Source organism: Salvelinus fontinalis, chromosome 4, assembly GCF_029448725.1.
Source record: "Salvelinus fontinalis isolate EN_2023a chromosome 4, ASM2944872v1, whole genome shotgun sequence".
NCBI lineage: Eukaryota > Metazoa > Chordata > Actinopteri > Salmoniformes > Salmonidae > Salvelinus > Salvelinus fontinalis.
The window spans coordinates 86,940,257-86,957,028 of record NC_074668.1 but is presented as its reverse complement, the minus strand read 5'-3'; the positions used below and the strand labels follow the sequence as shown (position 1 = coordinate 86,957,028).

The window sequence follows — 16,772 nt, the reverse complement described above, 5'->3', positions numbered from 1 at the left end:
TCTCCATCTCTGTCCTCCCCCTCCTACCCCCCCGTCTTGTCTCTCCATCTCTGTCCTCCCCCCGTCTTGTCTCTCCATCTCTGTCCTCCCCCCTCCTACCCCCCTGTCTTGTCTCTCCATCTCTGTCCTCCCCCCCGTCTTGTCTCTCCATCTCTGTCCTCCCCCTCCTCCCCCCCGTCTTGTCTCTCCATCTCTGTCCTCCCCCCTCCTTCCCCCCCGTCTTGTCTCTCCATCTCTGTCCTCCCCCCCGTCTTGTCTCTCCATCTCTGTCCTCCCCCCTCCTTCCCCCCGTCTCTCCATCTCTGTCCTCCCCCCTCCTCCCCCCCCATCTTGTCTCTCCATCTCTGTCCTCCCCCCCGTGTTGTCTCTCCATCCCTGTCCTCCCCCCTCCTTCCCCACCGTCTCTCCATCTCTGTCCTCCCCCCTCCTACCCCCCCGTCTTGTCTCTCCATCTCTGTCCCCCCCCCCCGTCTTGTCTCTCCATCTCTGTCCTCCCCCCTCCTTCCCCCCCGTCTTGTCTCTCCATCTCTGTCCCCCCCTCCTACCCCCCCGTCTTGTCTCTCCATCTCTGTCCTCCCCCCTCCTTCCCCCCCGTCTTGTCTCTCCATCTCTGTCCTCCCCCCTCCTCCCCCCCGTCTTGTCTCTCCATCTCTGTCCTCCCCCTCCTACCCCCCCGTCTTGTCTCTCCATCTCTGTCCTCCCCCCTCCTCCCCCCGTCTTGTCTCTCCATCTCTGTCCTCCCCCCTCCTCCCCCCCGTCTTGTCTCTCCATCTCTGTCCTCCCCCCTCCTCCCCCCCGTCTTGTCTCTCCATCTCTGTCCTCCCCCCTCCTCCCCCCCGTCTTGTCTCTCCATCTCTGTCCTCCCCCTCCTACCCCCCTGTCTCTCCATCTCTGTCCTCCCCCCTCCTTCCCCCCCGTCTTGTCTCTCCATCTCTGTCCTCCCCCTCCTACCCCCTGTCTCTCCATCTCTGTCCCCCCCTCCCCCCTGTCTCTCCATCTCTGCCCCCCCCCGTCTTGTCTCTCCATCTCTGCCCCCCCCCCATCTTGTCTCTCCATCTCTGTCCTCCCCCCCCGTCTTGTCTCTCCATCTCTGTCCCCCCCCGTCTTGTCTCTCCATCTCTGTCCCCCCCCCCCGTCTTGTCTCTCCATCTCTGTCCCCCCCCGTCTTGTCTCTCCATCTCTGTCCTCCCCCCGTCTTGTCTCTCCATCTCTGTCCCCCCCCTCCCCCCTGTCTCTCCACCTCTGCCCCCCCCCCCCGTCTTGTCTCTCCATCTCTGCCCCCCCCCCATCTTGTCTCTCCATCTCTGCCCCCCCCCCGTCTTGTCTCTCCATCTCTGTCCCCCCTGTCTCTCCATCTCTGCCCCCCCCCCCCGTCTTGTCTCTCCATCTCTGTCCTCCCCCCTCCTACCCCCCTGTCTCTCCATCTCTGTCCTCCCCCTCCTTCCCCCCCGTCTTGTCTCTCCATCTCTGTCCTCCCCCCCGTCTTGTCTCTCCATCTCTGTCCTCCCCCTCCTTCCCCCCCGTCTTGTCTCTCCATCTCTGTCCTCCCCCCGTCTTGTCTCTCCATCTCTGTCCTCCCCCCTCCTCCCCCCTGTCTCCATCTCTGTCCTCCCCCTCCTACCCCCCTGTCTCTCCATCTCTGTCCTCCCCCCGTCTTGTCTCTCCATCTCTGTCCTCCCCCTCCTACCCCCCTGTCTCTCCATCTCTGTCCTCCCCCTCCTACCCCCCTGTCTCTCCATCTCTGTCCTCCCCCTCCTACCCCCTGTCTCTCCATCTCTGTCCTCCCCCTCCTCCCCCCCTGTCTCTCCATCTCTGTCCCCCCCCCCCTGTCTCTCCATCTCTGTCCTCCCCCTCCTACCCCCCTGTCTCTCCATCTCTGTCCTCCCCCTCCTTCCCCCCCGTCTTGTCTCTCCATCTCTGTCCTCCCCCCCGTCTTGTCTCTCCATCTCTGTCCTCCCCCTCCTTCCCCCCCGTCTTGTCTCTCCATCTCTGTCCTCCCCCCGTCTTGTCTCTCCATCTCTGTCCTCCCCCCTCCTCCCCCCTGTCTCCATCTCTGTCCTCCCCCTCCTACCCCCCTGTCTCTCCATCTCTGTCCTCCCCCCGTCTTGTCTCTCCATCTCTGTCCTCCCCCTCCCCCCCTGTCTCTCCATCTCTGTCCTCCCCCTCCTACCCCCCTGTCTCTCCATCTCTGTCCTCCCCCTCCTACCCCCCTGTCTCTCCATCTCTGTCCTCCCCCCCCCTGTCTCTCCATCTCTGTCCCCCCCCCCCCTGTCTCTCCATCTCTGTCCTCCCCCTCCTACCCCCCTGTCTCTCCATCTCTGTCCTCCCCCTCCTACCCCCCTGTCTCTCCATCTCTGTCCTCCCCCTCCTCCCCCCCTGTCTCTCCATCTCTGTCCTCCCCCCCCCTGTCTCTCCATCTCTGTCCCCCCCCCCCCTGTCTCTCCATCTCTGTCCTCCCCCTCCTACCCCCCTGTCTCTCCATCTCTGTCCTCCCCCTCCCCCCCTGTCTCTCCATCTCTGTCCTCCCCCTCCCCCCCCTGTCTCTCCATCTCTGTCCTCCCCCCTCCTTCCCCCCTGTCTCTCCATCTCTGTCCTCCCCCCTCCTCCCCCCCCTGTCTCTCCATCTCTGTCCCCCCCCCCCCCTGTCTCTCCATCTCTGTCCTCCCCCTCCTCCCCCCCTGTCTCTCCATCTCTGTCCTCCCCCTCCTCCCCCCTGTCTCTCCATCTCTGTCCTACCCCCCTGTCTCTCCATCTCTGTCCTCCCCCCCCCTGTCTCTCCATCTCTGTCCTCCCCCCTCCCCCCCCCTGTCTCTCCATCTCTGTCCTCCCCCCCCCCCCCCCCCCTGTCTCTCCATCTCTGTCCTCCCCCTCCTACCCCCCTGTCTCTCCATCTCTGTCCTCCCCCTCCTTCCAGGGCAGGATGCAGTCTTCAGGCCACCGGCAGCGTGACACAGAGCAGCACCAACCCCTGCTGTCAGCTGACGATGACCCTGAGGCTGGGGCAGGAGCTGGTCCTCTGTGTCCCCCGGCTGACCAGGACGGCCTGTGGTTCATCCAGGATGGCTGTGGTATAGTCTGTGGTGTGGTGACCTGGTTGTTGGTCCTCTACGCTGACTTTGTGGTCAATCTGGTGATGCTGCTGCCAAACAAGAGCTTGTGGTACTCCGTGATCAACGGAGCGCTGTTTAACTTCCTGGCCGTCATGGCGCTGGCCTCGCATCTACGTGCCATGCTGTCAGACCCGGTGAGAAGCTGGAGGGGGTGGGGAGGAAGGAGAGACTGGGGGAGGAAGGAGAGACTGGGGGAGGAAGGAGAGACTGGGGGAGGAAGGAGAGACTGGGAGGGAAGGGGAGGGAGGGAGCAGACGGAAGGGGAGGAAGGAGAGACGGGGGGAGGAAGGAGAGACGGGGGGAGGAAGGGGAGGGAGGGAGGGAGGGAGGAAGGAGGGAAGGGGAGGAAGGAGAGGAGAGACGGGGGGAGGACGGGGGGAGGAAGGAGAGACGGGGGGGAAGGGGAGGGAGGGAGCAGACGGAAGGGGAGGAAGGAGAGACGGGGGGAGGAAGGAGAGACGGGGAGGGAAGGGGAGGGAGGGAGCAGACGAAAGGGGAGGAAGGAGAGGAGAGACGGGGGGAGGAAGGAGAGACGGGGGGAGGAAGGAGAGACGGGGGGAGGAAGGGGAGGGAGGGAGGGAGGAAGGAGGGAAGGGGAGGAAGGAGAGGAGAGACGGGGGGAGGAAGGAGAGACGGGGGGGGGGGGGAGAGACGGGGGGAGGAAGGAGAGACGTGGAGGAAGGAGAGACAAGACGGGGGGAAGGAAGGCGAGACAAGACGGGGGGAAGGAAGGCGAGACAAGACGGGGGGAAGGAAGGCGAGACAAGACGGGACTATACGCTGATGTCTCCTCTCAGGGTAAAGACTATATAGATTGATGTGTCCTCTCCTCAGGGTAAAGACTATATAGATTGATGTGTCCTCTCCTCAGGGTAAAGACTATATAGATTGATGTCTCCTCTCCTCAGGGTAAAGACTATATAGATTGATGTGTCCTCAGGGTAAAGACTATATAGATTGATGTCTCCTCTCCTCAGGGTAAAGACTATATAGATTGATGTCTCCTCAGGGTAAAGACTATATAGATTGATGTGTCCTCTCCTCAGGGTAAAGACTATATAGATTGATGTCTCCTCTCCTCAGGGTAAAGACTATATAGATTGATGTCTCCTCTCCTCAGGGTAAAGACTATATAGATTGATGTCTCCTCTCCTCAGGGTAAAGACTATATAGATTGATGTGTCCTCAGGGTAAAGACTATATAGATTGATGTGTCCTCAGGGTAAAGACTATATAGATTGATGTGTCCTCAGGGTAAAGACTATATAGATTGATGTGTCCTCAGGGTAAAGACTATATAGATTGATGTGTCCTCTCCTCAGGGTAAAGACTATATAGATTGATGTCTCCTCTCCTCAGGGTAAAGACTATATAGATTGATGTCTTCTCTCCTCAGGGTAAAGACTATATAGATTGATGTCTCCTCAGGGTAAAGACTATATAGATTGATGTGTCCTCTCCTCAGGGTAAAGACTATATAGATTGATGTCTCCTCTCCTCAGGGTAAAGACTATATAGATTGATGTCTCCTCAGGGTAAAGACTATATAGATTGATGTGTCCTCAGGGTAAAGACTATATAGATTGATGTGTCCTCTCCTCAGGGTAAAGACTATATAGATTGATGTCTCCTTTCCTCAGGGTAAAGACTATATAGATTGATGTGTCCTCAGGATAAAGACTATATAGATTGATGTCTCCTCTCCTCAGGGTAAAGACTATATAGATTGATGTCTCCTCTCCTCAGGGTAAAGACTATATAGATTGATGTGTCCTCTCCTCAGGGTAAAGACTATATAGATTGATGTCTCCTCAGGGTAAAGACTATATAGATTGATGTGTCCTCTCCTCAGGGTAAAGACTATATAGATTGATGTGTCCTCAGGGTAAAGACTATATAGATTGATGTGTCCTCAGGGTAAAGACTATATAGATTGATGTCTCCTCTCCTCAGGATAAAGACTATATAGATTGATGTCTCCTCAGGGTAAAGACTATATAGATTGATGTGTCCTCTCCTCAGGGTAAAGACTATATAGATTGATGTCTCCTCAGGGTAAAGACTATATAGATTGATGTCTCCTCAGGGTAAAGACTATATAGATTGATGTGTCCTCTCCTCAGGGTAAAGACTATATAGATTGATGTCTCCTCAGGGTAAAGACTATATAGATTGATGTCTCCTCTCCTCAGGGTAAAGACTATATAGATTGATGTGTCCTCAGGGTAAAGACTATATAGATTGATGTGTCCTCTCCTCAGGGTAAAGACTATATAGATTGATGTCTCCTCAGGGTAAAGACTATATAGATTGATGTGTCCTCAGGGTAAAGACTATATAGATTGATGTGTCCTCAGGGTAAAGACTATATAGATTGATGTCTCCTTTCCTCAGGGTAAAGACTATATAGATTGATGTCTCCTCTCCTCAGGGTAAAGACTATATAGATTGATGTGTCCTCAGGGTAAAGACTATATAGATTGATGTCTCCTCTCCTCAGGGTAAAGACTATATAGATTGATGTCTCCTCTCCTCAGGGTAAAGACTATATAGATTGATGTCTCCTCTCCTCAGGGTAAAGACTATATAGATTGATGTCTCCTCAGGGTAAAGACTATATAGATTGATGTGTCCTCAGGGTAAAGACTATATAGATTGATGTGTCCTCAGGGTAAAGACTATATAGATTGATGTCTCCTTTCCTCAGGGTAAAGACTATATAGATTGATGTCTCCTCTCCTCAGGGTAAAGACTATATAGATTGATGTGTCCTCAGGGTAAAGACTATATAGATTGATGTCTCCTCTCCTCAGGGTAAAGACTATATAGATTGATGTCTCCTCTCCTCAGGGTAAAGACTATATAGATTGATGTCTCCTCTCCTCAGGGTAAAGACTATATAGATTGATGTCTCCTCTCCTCAGGGTAAAGACTATATAGATTGATGTTTCCTCTCCTCAGGGTAAAGACTATATAGATTGATGTCTCCTCTCCTCAGGGTAAAGACTATATAGATTGATGTCTCCTCTCCTCAGGGTAAAGACTATATAGATTGATGTCTCCTCTCCTCAGGGTAAAGACTATATAGATTGATGTCTCCTCTCCTCAGGGTAAAGACTATATAGATTGATGTCTCCTCTCCTCAGGGTAAAGACTATATAGATTGATGTCTCCTCTCCTCAGGGTAAAGACTATATAGATTGATGTGTCCTCAGGGTAAAGACTATATAGATTGATGTGTCCTCAGGGTAAAGACTATATAGATTGATGTGTCCTCAGGGTAAAGACTATATAGATTGATGTCTCCTCTCCTCAGGGTAAAGACTATATAGATTGATGTCTCCTCTCCTCAGGGTAAAGACTATATAGATTGATGTCTCCTCTCCTCAGGGTAAAGACTATATAGATTGATGTCTCCTCTCCTCAGGGTAAAGACTATATAGATTGATGTCTCCTCAGGGTAAAGACTATATAGATTGATGTCTCCTCTCCTCAGGGTAAAGACTATATAGATTGATGTGTCCTCTCCTCAGGGTAAAGACTATATAGATTGATGTCTCCTCTCCTCAGGGTAAAGACTATATAGATTGATGTGTCCTCAGGGTAAAGACTATATAGATTGATGTCTCCTCAGGGTAAAGACTATATAGATTGATGTCTCCTCTCCTCAGGGTAAAGACTATATAGATTGATGTGTCCTCTGGGTAAAGACTATATAGATTGATGTCTCCTCTCCTCAGGGTAAAGACTATATAGATTGATGTCTCCTCTCCTCAGGGTAAAGACTATATAGATTGATGTCTCCTCTCCTCAGGGTAAAGACTATATATATTGACGTGTCCTCTCCTCAGGGTAAAGACTATATAGATAGATGTCTCCTCTCCTCAGGGTAAAGACTATATAGATTGATGTCTCCTCAGGGTAAAGACTATATAGATTGATGTCTCCTCTCCTCAGGGTAAAGACTATATAGATTGATGTGTCCTCAGGGTAAAGACTATATAGATTGATGTTTCCTCTCCTCAGGGTAAAGACTATATAGATTGATGTGTCCTCAGGGTAAAGACTATATAGATTGATGTCTCCTCAGGGTAAAGACTATATAGATTGATGTGTCCTCTCCTCAGGGGAAAGACTATATAGATTGATGTCTCCTCAGGGTAAAGACTATATAGATGATGTCTCCTCTCCTCAGGGTAAAGACTATATAGATTGATGTCTCCTCTCCTCAGGGTAAAGACTATATAGATTGATGTCTCCTCAGGGTAAAGACTATATAGATTGATGTCTCCTCAGGGTAAAGACTATATAGATTGATGTGTCCTCAGGGTAAAGACTATATAGATTGATGTCTCCTCTCCTCAGGGTAAAGACTATATAGATTGATGTCTCCTCTCCTCAGGGTAAAGACTATATAGATTGATGTGTCCTCAGGGTAAAGACTATATAGATTGATGTCTCCTCAGGATAAAGACTATATAGATCGATGTGTTCTCAGGGTAAAGACTATATAGATTGATGTCTCCTCAGGATAAAGACTATATAGATTGATGTCTCCTCTCCTCAGGGTAAAGACTATATAGATTGATGTGTCCTCTACTCAGGGTAAAGACTATATAGATTGATGTGTCCTCTCCTCAGGGTAAAGACTATATAGATTGATGTGTCCTCTACTCAGGGTAAAGACTATATAGATTGATGTCTCCTCTCCTCAGGGTAAAGACTATATAGATTGATGTCTCCTCTCCTCAGGGTAAAGACTATATAGATTGATGTCTCCTCTCCTCAGGGTAAAGACTATATAGATTGATGTGTCCTCTCCTCAGGGTAAAGACTATATAGATTGATGTGTCCTCAGGGTAAAGACTATATAGATTGATGTCTCCTCAGGATAAAGACTATATAGATTGATGTCTCCTCTCCTCAGGGTAAAGACTATATAGATTGATGTGTCCTCAGGGTAAAGACTATATAGATTGATGTCTCCTCTCCTCAGGGTAAAGACTATATAGATTGATGTGTCCTCTGGGTAAAGACTATATAGATTGATGTCTCCTCTCCTCAGGGTAAAGACTATATAGATTGATGTGTCCTCAGGGTAAAGACTATATAGATTGATGTCTCCTCTCCTCAGGGTAAAGACTATATAGATTGATGTCTCCTCTCCTCAGGGTAAAGACTATATAGATTGATGTGTCCTCAGGGTAAAGACTATATAGATTGATGTCTCCTCAGGGTAAAGACTATATAGATTGATGTGTCCTCTCCTCAGGGTAAAGACTATATTGTTTCATGTATTGATTAACCTCTGAAGCTGCTTTGGGTCCGTCCTGTTCTGATGTCGTCTAACTCCTCCCATCAGGGGGCGGTTCCTAAGGGCAACGCCACCAAAGAGTACATGGACAGTCTGCAGCTGAAACCTGGAGAGGTCATCTATAAATGTCCCAAGTGCTGCAGCATCAAGCCACAGAGGGCTCACCACTGCAGGTAGACACCATGACAGAGATGGTATAGATATCTATAGATACACATCACATCTAGACACAGAGGGCTCACCACTGCAGGTAGACACCATGACAGAGATGGTATAGATATCTATAGATACACATCTAGACACAGAGGGCTCACCACTGCAGGTAGACACCATGGCAGAGATGGTATAGATATCTATAGATACACATCTAGACACAGAGGGCTCACCACTGCAGGTAGACACCATGACAGAGATGGTATAGATATCTATAGATACACATCACATCTAGACACAGAGGGCTCACCACTGCAGGTAGACACCATGACAGAGATGGTATAGATATCTATAGATACACATCTAGACACAGAGGGCTCACCACTGCAGGTAGACACCATGACAGAGATGGTATAGATATCTATAGATACACATCTAGACACAGAGGGCTCACCACTGCAGGTAGACACCATGACAGAGATGGTATAGATATCTATAGATACACATCAAGACACAGAGGACTCACCACTGCAGGTAGACACCATGACAGAGATGGTATAGATATCTATAGATACACATCACATCTAGACACAGAGGGCTCACCACTGCAGGTAGACACCATGACAGAGATGGTATAGATACACATCTAGACACAGAGGGCTCATCACTGCAGGTAGACACCATGACAGAGATGGTATAGATATCTATAGATACACATCTAGACACAGAGGGCTCACCACTGCAGGTAGACACCATGACAGAGATGGTATAGATATCTATAGATACACATCTAGACACAGAGGGCTCACCACTGCAGGTAGACACCATGACAGAGATGGTATAGATATCTATAGATACACATCACATCTAGACACAGAGGACTCACCACTGCAGGTAGACACCATGACAGAGATGGTATAGATATCTATAGATACACATCACATCTAGACACAGAGGGCTCACCACTGCAGGTAGACACCATGACAGAGATGGTATAGATATCTATAGATACACATCTAGACACAGAGGGCTCACCACTGCAGGTAGACACCATGACAGAGATGGTATAGATATCTATAGATACACATCACATCTAGACACAGAGGACTCACCACTGCAGGTAGACACCATGACAGAGATGGTATAGATATCTATAGATACACATCACATCTAGACACAGAGGGCTCACCACTGCAGGTAGACACCATGACAGAGATGGTATATATATCTATAGATACACATCACATCTAGACACAGAGGGCTCATCACTGCAGGTAGACACCATGACAGAGATGGTATAGATATCTATAGATACACATCTAGACACAGAGGGCTCACCACTGCAGGTAGACACCATGACAGAGATGGTATAGATATCTATAGATACACATCTAGACACAGAGGGCTCACCACTGCAGGTAGACACCATGACAGAGATGGTATAGATATCTATAGATACACATCTAGACACAGAGGGCTCACCACTGCAGGTAGACACCATGACAGAGATGGTATAGATATCTATAGATACACATCACATCTAGACACAGAGGGCTCACCACTGCAGGTAGACACCATGACAGAGATGGTATAGATATCTATAGATACACATCACATCTAGACACAGAGTGCTCACCACTGCAGGTAGACACCATGACAGAGATGGTATAGAATCTATAGATACACATCACATCTAGACACAGAGGGCTCACCACTGCAGGTAGACACCATGACAGAGATGGTATAGATATCTATAGATACACATCACATCTAGACACAGAGGGCTCACCACTGCAGGTAGACACCATGACAGAGATGGTATAGATATCTATAGATACACATCTAGACACAGAGGGCTCACCACTGCAGGTAGACACCATGACAGAGATGGTATAGATATCTATAGATACACATCACATCTAGACACAGAGGGCTCACCACTGCAGGTAGACACCATGACAGAGATGGTATAGATATCTATAGATACACATCTAGACACAGAGGGCTCACCACTGCAGGTAGACACCATGACAGAGATGGTATAGATATCTATAGATACACATCTAGACACAGAGGGCTCACCACTGCAGGTAGACACCATGACAGAGATGGTATAGATATCTATAGATACACATCACATCTAGACACAGAGGGCTCACCACTGCAGGTAGACACCATGACAGAGATGGTATAGATATCTATAGATACACATCTAGACACAGAGGGCTCACCACTGCAGGTAGACACCATGACAGAGATGGTATAGATATCTATAGATACACATCACATCTAGACACAGAGGGCTCACCACTGCAGGTAGACACCATGACAGAGATGGTATAGATATCTATAGATACACATCACATCTAGACACAGAGGGCTCACCACTGCAGGTAGACACCATGACAGAGATGGTATAGATATCTATAGATACACATCTAGACACAGAGGGCTCACCACTGCAGGTAGACACCATGACAGAGATGGTATAGATACACATCTAGACACAGAGGGCTCACCACTGCAGATGAGGGATATAAGGTGTCTGCATGCTTCCCACCCGAAACACCTACTCATTCAAGGGTTTTTCTTTTATTTTGTATTCTTTTTTTCTACATTGTAGAAGAATGGTTAAGACATCAAAACTATGAAATGGTCAGTAATTAAGGTCTCCACCCCTTCGTCAGTGATTGGACAACAGGAAGTGTTTGTTGTTATTGTTATTGTTATTGAAGTGTTTGTGTTTGTTGTTAAAAAAATATATAACTTATTTTGAACCAATTTCATTCAAAAAAAGGGGAAAAATCTAGTCGGTCAACTATGGGATAGAGTATTTTAAAGATATCGTGTTCATATGCAGTATTCAAGGAGACTAATAGGTTTCTTTCGAAAACAAAACACGTGATAAATACGAAACGTCTTCGTTGGATGTAAAATCGTGCGACTAAGATCTCCTCGACAAAACCGTCAATTTATGAGTTATCTTCTATTCGTTCTGACTTTTTAGAGGAAGTGGATACTGGCTACGGCGTCTCCAAATGGACAAACAGTACTATTGGTGGTTTATTCTGAAGTATGTGAGAACACTAGTCGAGTTCACACTAAAGCATGCTGACGCCTTTATACACACACACACACACACACACACACACACACACACACACACACACACACACACACACACACACACACACACACACACACACACACCACACACACCACACACCACACACCACACACCACACACCACACACCACACACCACACAACACACAACACACAACACACACACACCACACACCACACACACACACACCATCTAAACACTGGTTAGGCCAATAGCTTCACTAGTTAATGTCCATGACTCCTTCTAGTGAGGTTCAACGTGTCTTTACCGTCTAATACATTGTGTCACTGCTTGTATTGGCTCCTGTCACCTGGAAGTTTGTACGGTTGTACAGTCATGTAATCACACATTTCTACCAGGGTCTTTGTCAAAGGAATTAATGTAGGTTTCCCATCTCCCCTCTCCTCGCCTGTAGCATCTGTAAGCGATGTATCCGTAAGATGGACCACCACTGTCCCTGGGTCAACAACTGTGTCGGGGAGAAGAACCAGCGCTTCTTTGTCCTCTTCACTGTAAGTACCTGATGTCAAGTCCTACCGTACCTCAGAGTAGGGGGAGTCCTGACTGTACCTGATGTCAAGTCCTACCATACCTCAGAGTAGGAGGAGTCCTGACTGTACCTCATTATGTCAAGTCCTACCGTACCTCAGAGTAGGAGGAGTCCTGACTGTACCTGATGTCAAGTCCTACCATACCTCAGAGTAGGAGGAGTCCTGACTGTACCTGATGTCAAGTCCTACCATACCTCAGAGTAGGAGGGGTCCTGACTGTACCTGATGTCAAGTCTTACCGTACCTCAGAGTAGGAGGAGTCCTGACTGTACCTGATGTCAAGTCCTACCATACCTCAGTGTAGGAGGAGTCCTGACTGTACCTGATGTCAAGTCCTACCGTACCTCAGTGTAGGAGGAGTCCTGACTGTACCTGTTGTCAAGTCCTACCATACCTCAGTGTAGGAGGAGTCCTGACTGTACCTTATTATGTCAAGTCCTACCATACCTCAGTGTAGGAGGAGTCCTGACTGTACCTGATGTCAAGTCCTACCGTACCTCAGTGTAGGAGGAGTCCTGACTGTACCTGATGTCAAGTCCTACCGTACCTCAGTGTAGGAGGGGTCCTGACTGTACCTCATTATGTCAAGTCCTACCATACCTCAGTGTAGGAGGAGTCCTGACTGTACCTTATTATGTCAAGTCCTACCATACCTCAGAGTAGGAGGAGTCCTGACTGTACCTGATGTCAAGTCCTACCATACCTCAGTGTAGGAGGAGTCCTGACTGTACCTTCTGTCAAGTCCTACCGTACCTCAGTGTAGGAGGAGTCCTGACTGTACCTGATGTCAAGTCCTACCATACCTCAGTGTAGGAGGAGTCCTGACTGTACCTGATGTCAAGTCCTACCATACCTCAGTGTAGGAGGAGTCCTGACTGTACCTTATTACACTGCTCAAAAAAATAAAGGGAACACTTAAACAACACAATGTAACTCCAAGTCAATCACACTTCTGTGAAATCAAACTGTCCACTTAGGAAGCAACACTGACTGACAATAAATTTCACATGCTGTTGTGCAAATGGAATAGACAAAATGTGGAAATTATAGGCAATTAGCAAGACACCCCCAATAAAGGAGTGGTTCTGCAGGTGGTGACCACAGACCACTTCTCAGTTCCTATGCTTCCTGGCTGATGTTTTGGTCACTTTTGAATGCTGGCGGTGCTTTCACTCTAGTGGTAGCATGAGACGGAGTCTACAACCCACACAAGTGGCTCAGGTAGTGCAGCTCATCCAGGATGGCACATCAATGTGAGCTGTTGCAAGAAGGTTTGCTGTGTCTGTCAGCGTAGTGTCCAGAGCATGGAGGCGCTACCAGGAGACAGGCCAGTACATCAGGAGACGTGGAGGAGGCCGTAGGAGGGCAACAACCCAGCAGCAGGACCGCTACCTCCGCCTTTGTGCAAGGAGGAGCACTGCCAGAGCCATGCAAAAGGACCTTCAGCAGGCTACAAACTAGAGCGATGACTAGAGTGATGGTGTAGTTGTGGTGTCTGACTATTGCTTACATTAATGTCCAGCGAGTGATGTTTATCTCTCCCAGCGTCTGTGTGGGTAATAACCTTTTATTCACTGTTTTTCTCTCTCCCCCTCTTCCTCTCCACCTCTCTTTCTGTTTTCCTCTCTCTCTCTTTCTCTTCCTCCCGCTCACTTTCCCCTTTATACTCTCTCCTGTTTCCTCTCTCTCTCTTTACCTCCTTCCCCCATCCCTCTCCTTTCTCTGACTCCATCATTACCCTCTCTCCTTCTCTCCCTCTCTCCTTCCCTACTCTCTCCTTCCCTACTCTCTCCTTCCCTACTCTCTCCTTCCCTACTCCCCCCTTCTCTCCTCCTCCCCTCTCTCCTCCCTCCAGATGTACATAGCTCTGATCTCGGTCTACGCCCTCTGCCTCAGTTTCCTACAGTTCTACAGCTGTGTCCACGACCAGTGGAATGGTAGGCTACTGTTTACTTCTACGTTCACTGTGGTAGGCTACTGTTTACTTCTACATTCACTGTGGTAGGCTACTGTTTACGTCTACGTTCACTGTGGTAGGCTACTGTTTACTTCTACATTCACTGTGGTAGGCTACTGTTTACTTCTACATTCACTGTGGTAGGCTACTGTTTACTTCTTCATTCACTGTTGTAGGTTACTGTGTTTCTATGTTTAGTGTAATGGTAGGCTACTGTAGGATAAGGGTACGGCTAAGACTATAAGAACTGGTCATCTAGTACGTTCGGAACAGAGAGTAAAAGGAGCAGGTTTCTGGGCACGGAAGAATAGACTCAAGGCATAATGTACAGACAAGGGTATGGTAGGACGTGAATACAGTAGAGGTAAACCTAGGCATTGAGTGACGATGAGAGAGGTATTGTCTCTAGAGACACCATTTAAACCAGGTGAGGTCACCTCATGTGTGGGAGGTGGAACAAAAGGGTTAGCTAAGGCATATTGAGCAGGGCTGGAGGCCCTACAGTGAAATAAGACAATAATCACTAACCAAAATAGCAATGGACAAGGCATATTGACATTAGGGATGCGTAGCTGAGAGATCATGGGGTCTAGTGAGTAGCTAGGTGGGCTGGAGACACAGCGATTCGGACAGCTAGCGGGCCGGGGCTAGCAGAAGGGCCTTAGGGGGACGTCGCGACGGAAGAGTCTGTTGTAGCTCCCTCGGACGGTTACGTCGGCAGAACAGTCGTGACGGATCGGCAGGGCTCCGTGTAATTAAAGGGTCCAGGCCAATTGGCAAAATAGGTAGCCCAAGGAAATTGGCTGATGGACCTCTTTAGCTAACAGTCCGATATGCTCTGGACAGCTTGCGGGCCGGGGCTAGTGGGTGGGCATTCAGGGGACGTCGTGATGGAGGGGCCTGTTGAAAACGCCCTCGGCCGGATTACGTCGGTAGACCAGTTGTGAAGGATCGGCAGGGCTCCGTATCGGCAGTAAAAGGGGTCCAGGCCAATTGGCATTGTATCCCAAGTAGTGGCTGATGGACCCCTTCAGCTTGCCGGGAGATGGGCCTAGCACAGGCTAGCTCCAGGCTAATTGGTGCTTTCTTCGGGACAGAGACGTTAGCCAGGGGGTAGCCACTCGGATAGCAGCTAGCTAGCTACAGGCTAATTGGTGCTTTCTTCGGGACAGAGACGTTAGCCAGGGAGTAGCCACTCGGATAGCAGCTAGCTAGCTACAGGCTAATTGGTGCTTTCTTCGGGACAGAGACGTTAGCCAGGGGGTAGCCACTTGGATAGCAGCTAGCTAGCTACAGGCTAATTGGTGCTTTCTTCGGGACAGAGACGTTAGCCAGGGAGTAGCCACTCGGATAGCAGCTAGCTAGCTACAGGCTAATTGGTGCTTTCTTCGGGACAGAGACGTTAGCCAGGGAGTAGCCACTCGGATAGCAGCTAGCTAGCTACAGGCTAATTGTTGCTTTCTTCGGGACAGAGACGTTAGCCAGGGAGTAGCCACTCGGATAGCAGCTAGCTAGCTACAGGCTAATTGGTGCTTTCTTCGGGACAGAGACGTTAGCCAGGGAGTAGCCACTCGGATAGCAGCTAGCTAGCTGCGATGATCCAGGTGAGAAGGTTCAGAGCTTGCGGTAGGAATCAGTAGATGTGGGGAAGAAGAGCCCAGTGTGCTCTGGTTTGAATTGCGCTGTGCAGACTGGCAGGAGTTGTCCGGGCTAAAGGTTAGCTAATGACCGCTAGCAGTGGCTAGCTGACTGGTAGCTAGTTAGCTGGCTAGCTTCTGTTGGGGGTTCCGGTTTCTTAAGTAATGGAAATAGCAGATCCATACCACATTGGGTGAGGAGGGTTGCAGGAGAGTATATTGGAGTTGAGGTTTAAAAAATATTTAAAAAAATAAATGTGAAGAAAATGGAAAGGAAAAATATATATACACGGGACAAGACGAAGATGCATGACTGCTACGCCATCTTGGATATGATGATGATGATATTAATGTTGATGATGATGAAATAATGATAATGATGGCGATGAGAATGATTGATGATAATGATGATGATGATGAGAATGATGGATGATATGATGATGTTTATAATAATGATGATATTAATGTTGATGATGATGATGATAATAATGATGATGGTGATGTTTATAATAATGATGATATTGAAGATTATAGTAATTATGAAAGTGATGATGATACATTTGATTCTAAATTATTCTAAATGTTAATAGAACCTTTATAATCAGAGGATAAAATAATGACACCCCTCTCCTCCTCTGTCAAAATTATGACACCCCTCCTCCTCTGTCAAAATAATGACACCCCTCTCCTCCTCTGTCAAAATAATGACACCCCTCTCCTCCTCTGTCAAAATAATGACACCCCTCTCCTCCTCTGTCAAAATAATGACACCCCTCTCCTCCTCTGTCAAAATAATGACACCCCTCTCTCCTGTCAAAATAATGACACCCCTCTCCTCTCTCAAAATAATGACACCCCTCTCTCCTGTCAAAATAATGACACCCCTCTCCTCTCTCAAAATAATGACACCCCCTCTCCTCCTCT

The 16,772-nt window shown here is 48.5% G+C and overlaps 1 protein-coding gene across 2 annotated transcripts in view; it reads left to right on the top strand.

The window, feature by feature from the left end:
- The window catches only part of LOC129854587 (palmitoyltransferase ZDHHC7-like), a 52,120-nt gene that overhangs the window by 23,585 nt on the left and 11,763 nt on the right, over positions 1-16,772 (top strand). For both annotated transcript variants that reach the window (XM_055921820.1, XM_055921819.1), the window contains 4 exons: positions 2,915-3,244; positions 8,473-8,597; positions 12,119-12,215; positions 14,110-14,191. In XM_055921820.1, coding sequence (XP_055777795.1) covers positions 2,921-3,244; positions 8,473-8,597; positions 12,119-12,215; positions 14,110-14,191 — 628 coding nt within the window. In that variant the 5' untranslated portion in view covers positions 2,915-2,920. The remainder of the gene's footprint in view (positions 1-2,914; positions 3,245-8,472; positions 8,598-12,118; positions 12,216-14,109; positions 14,192-16,772) is intronic.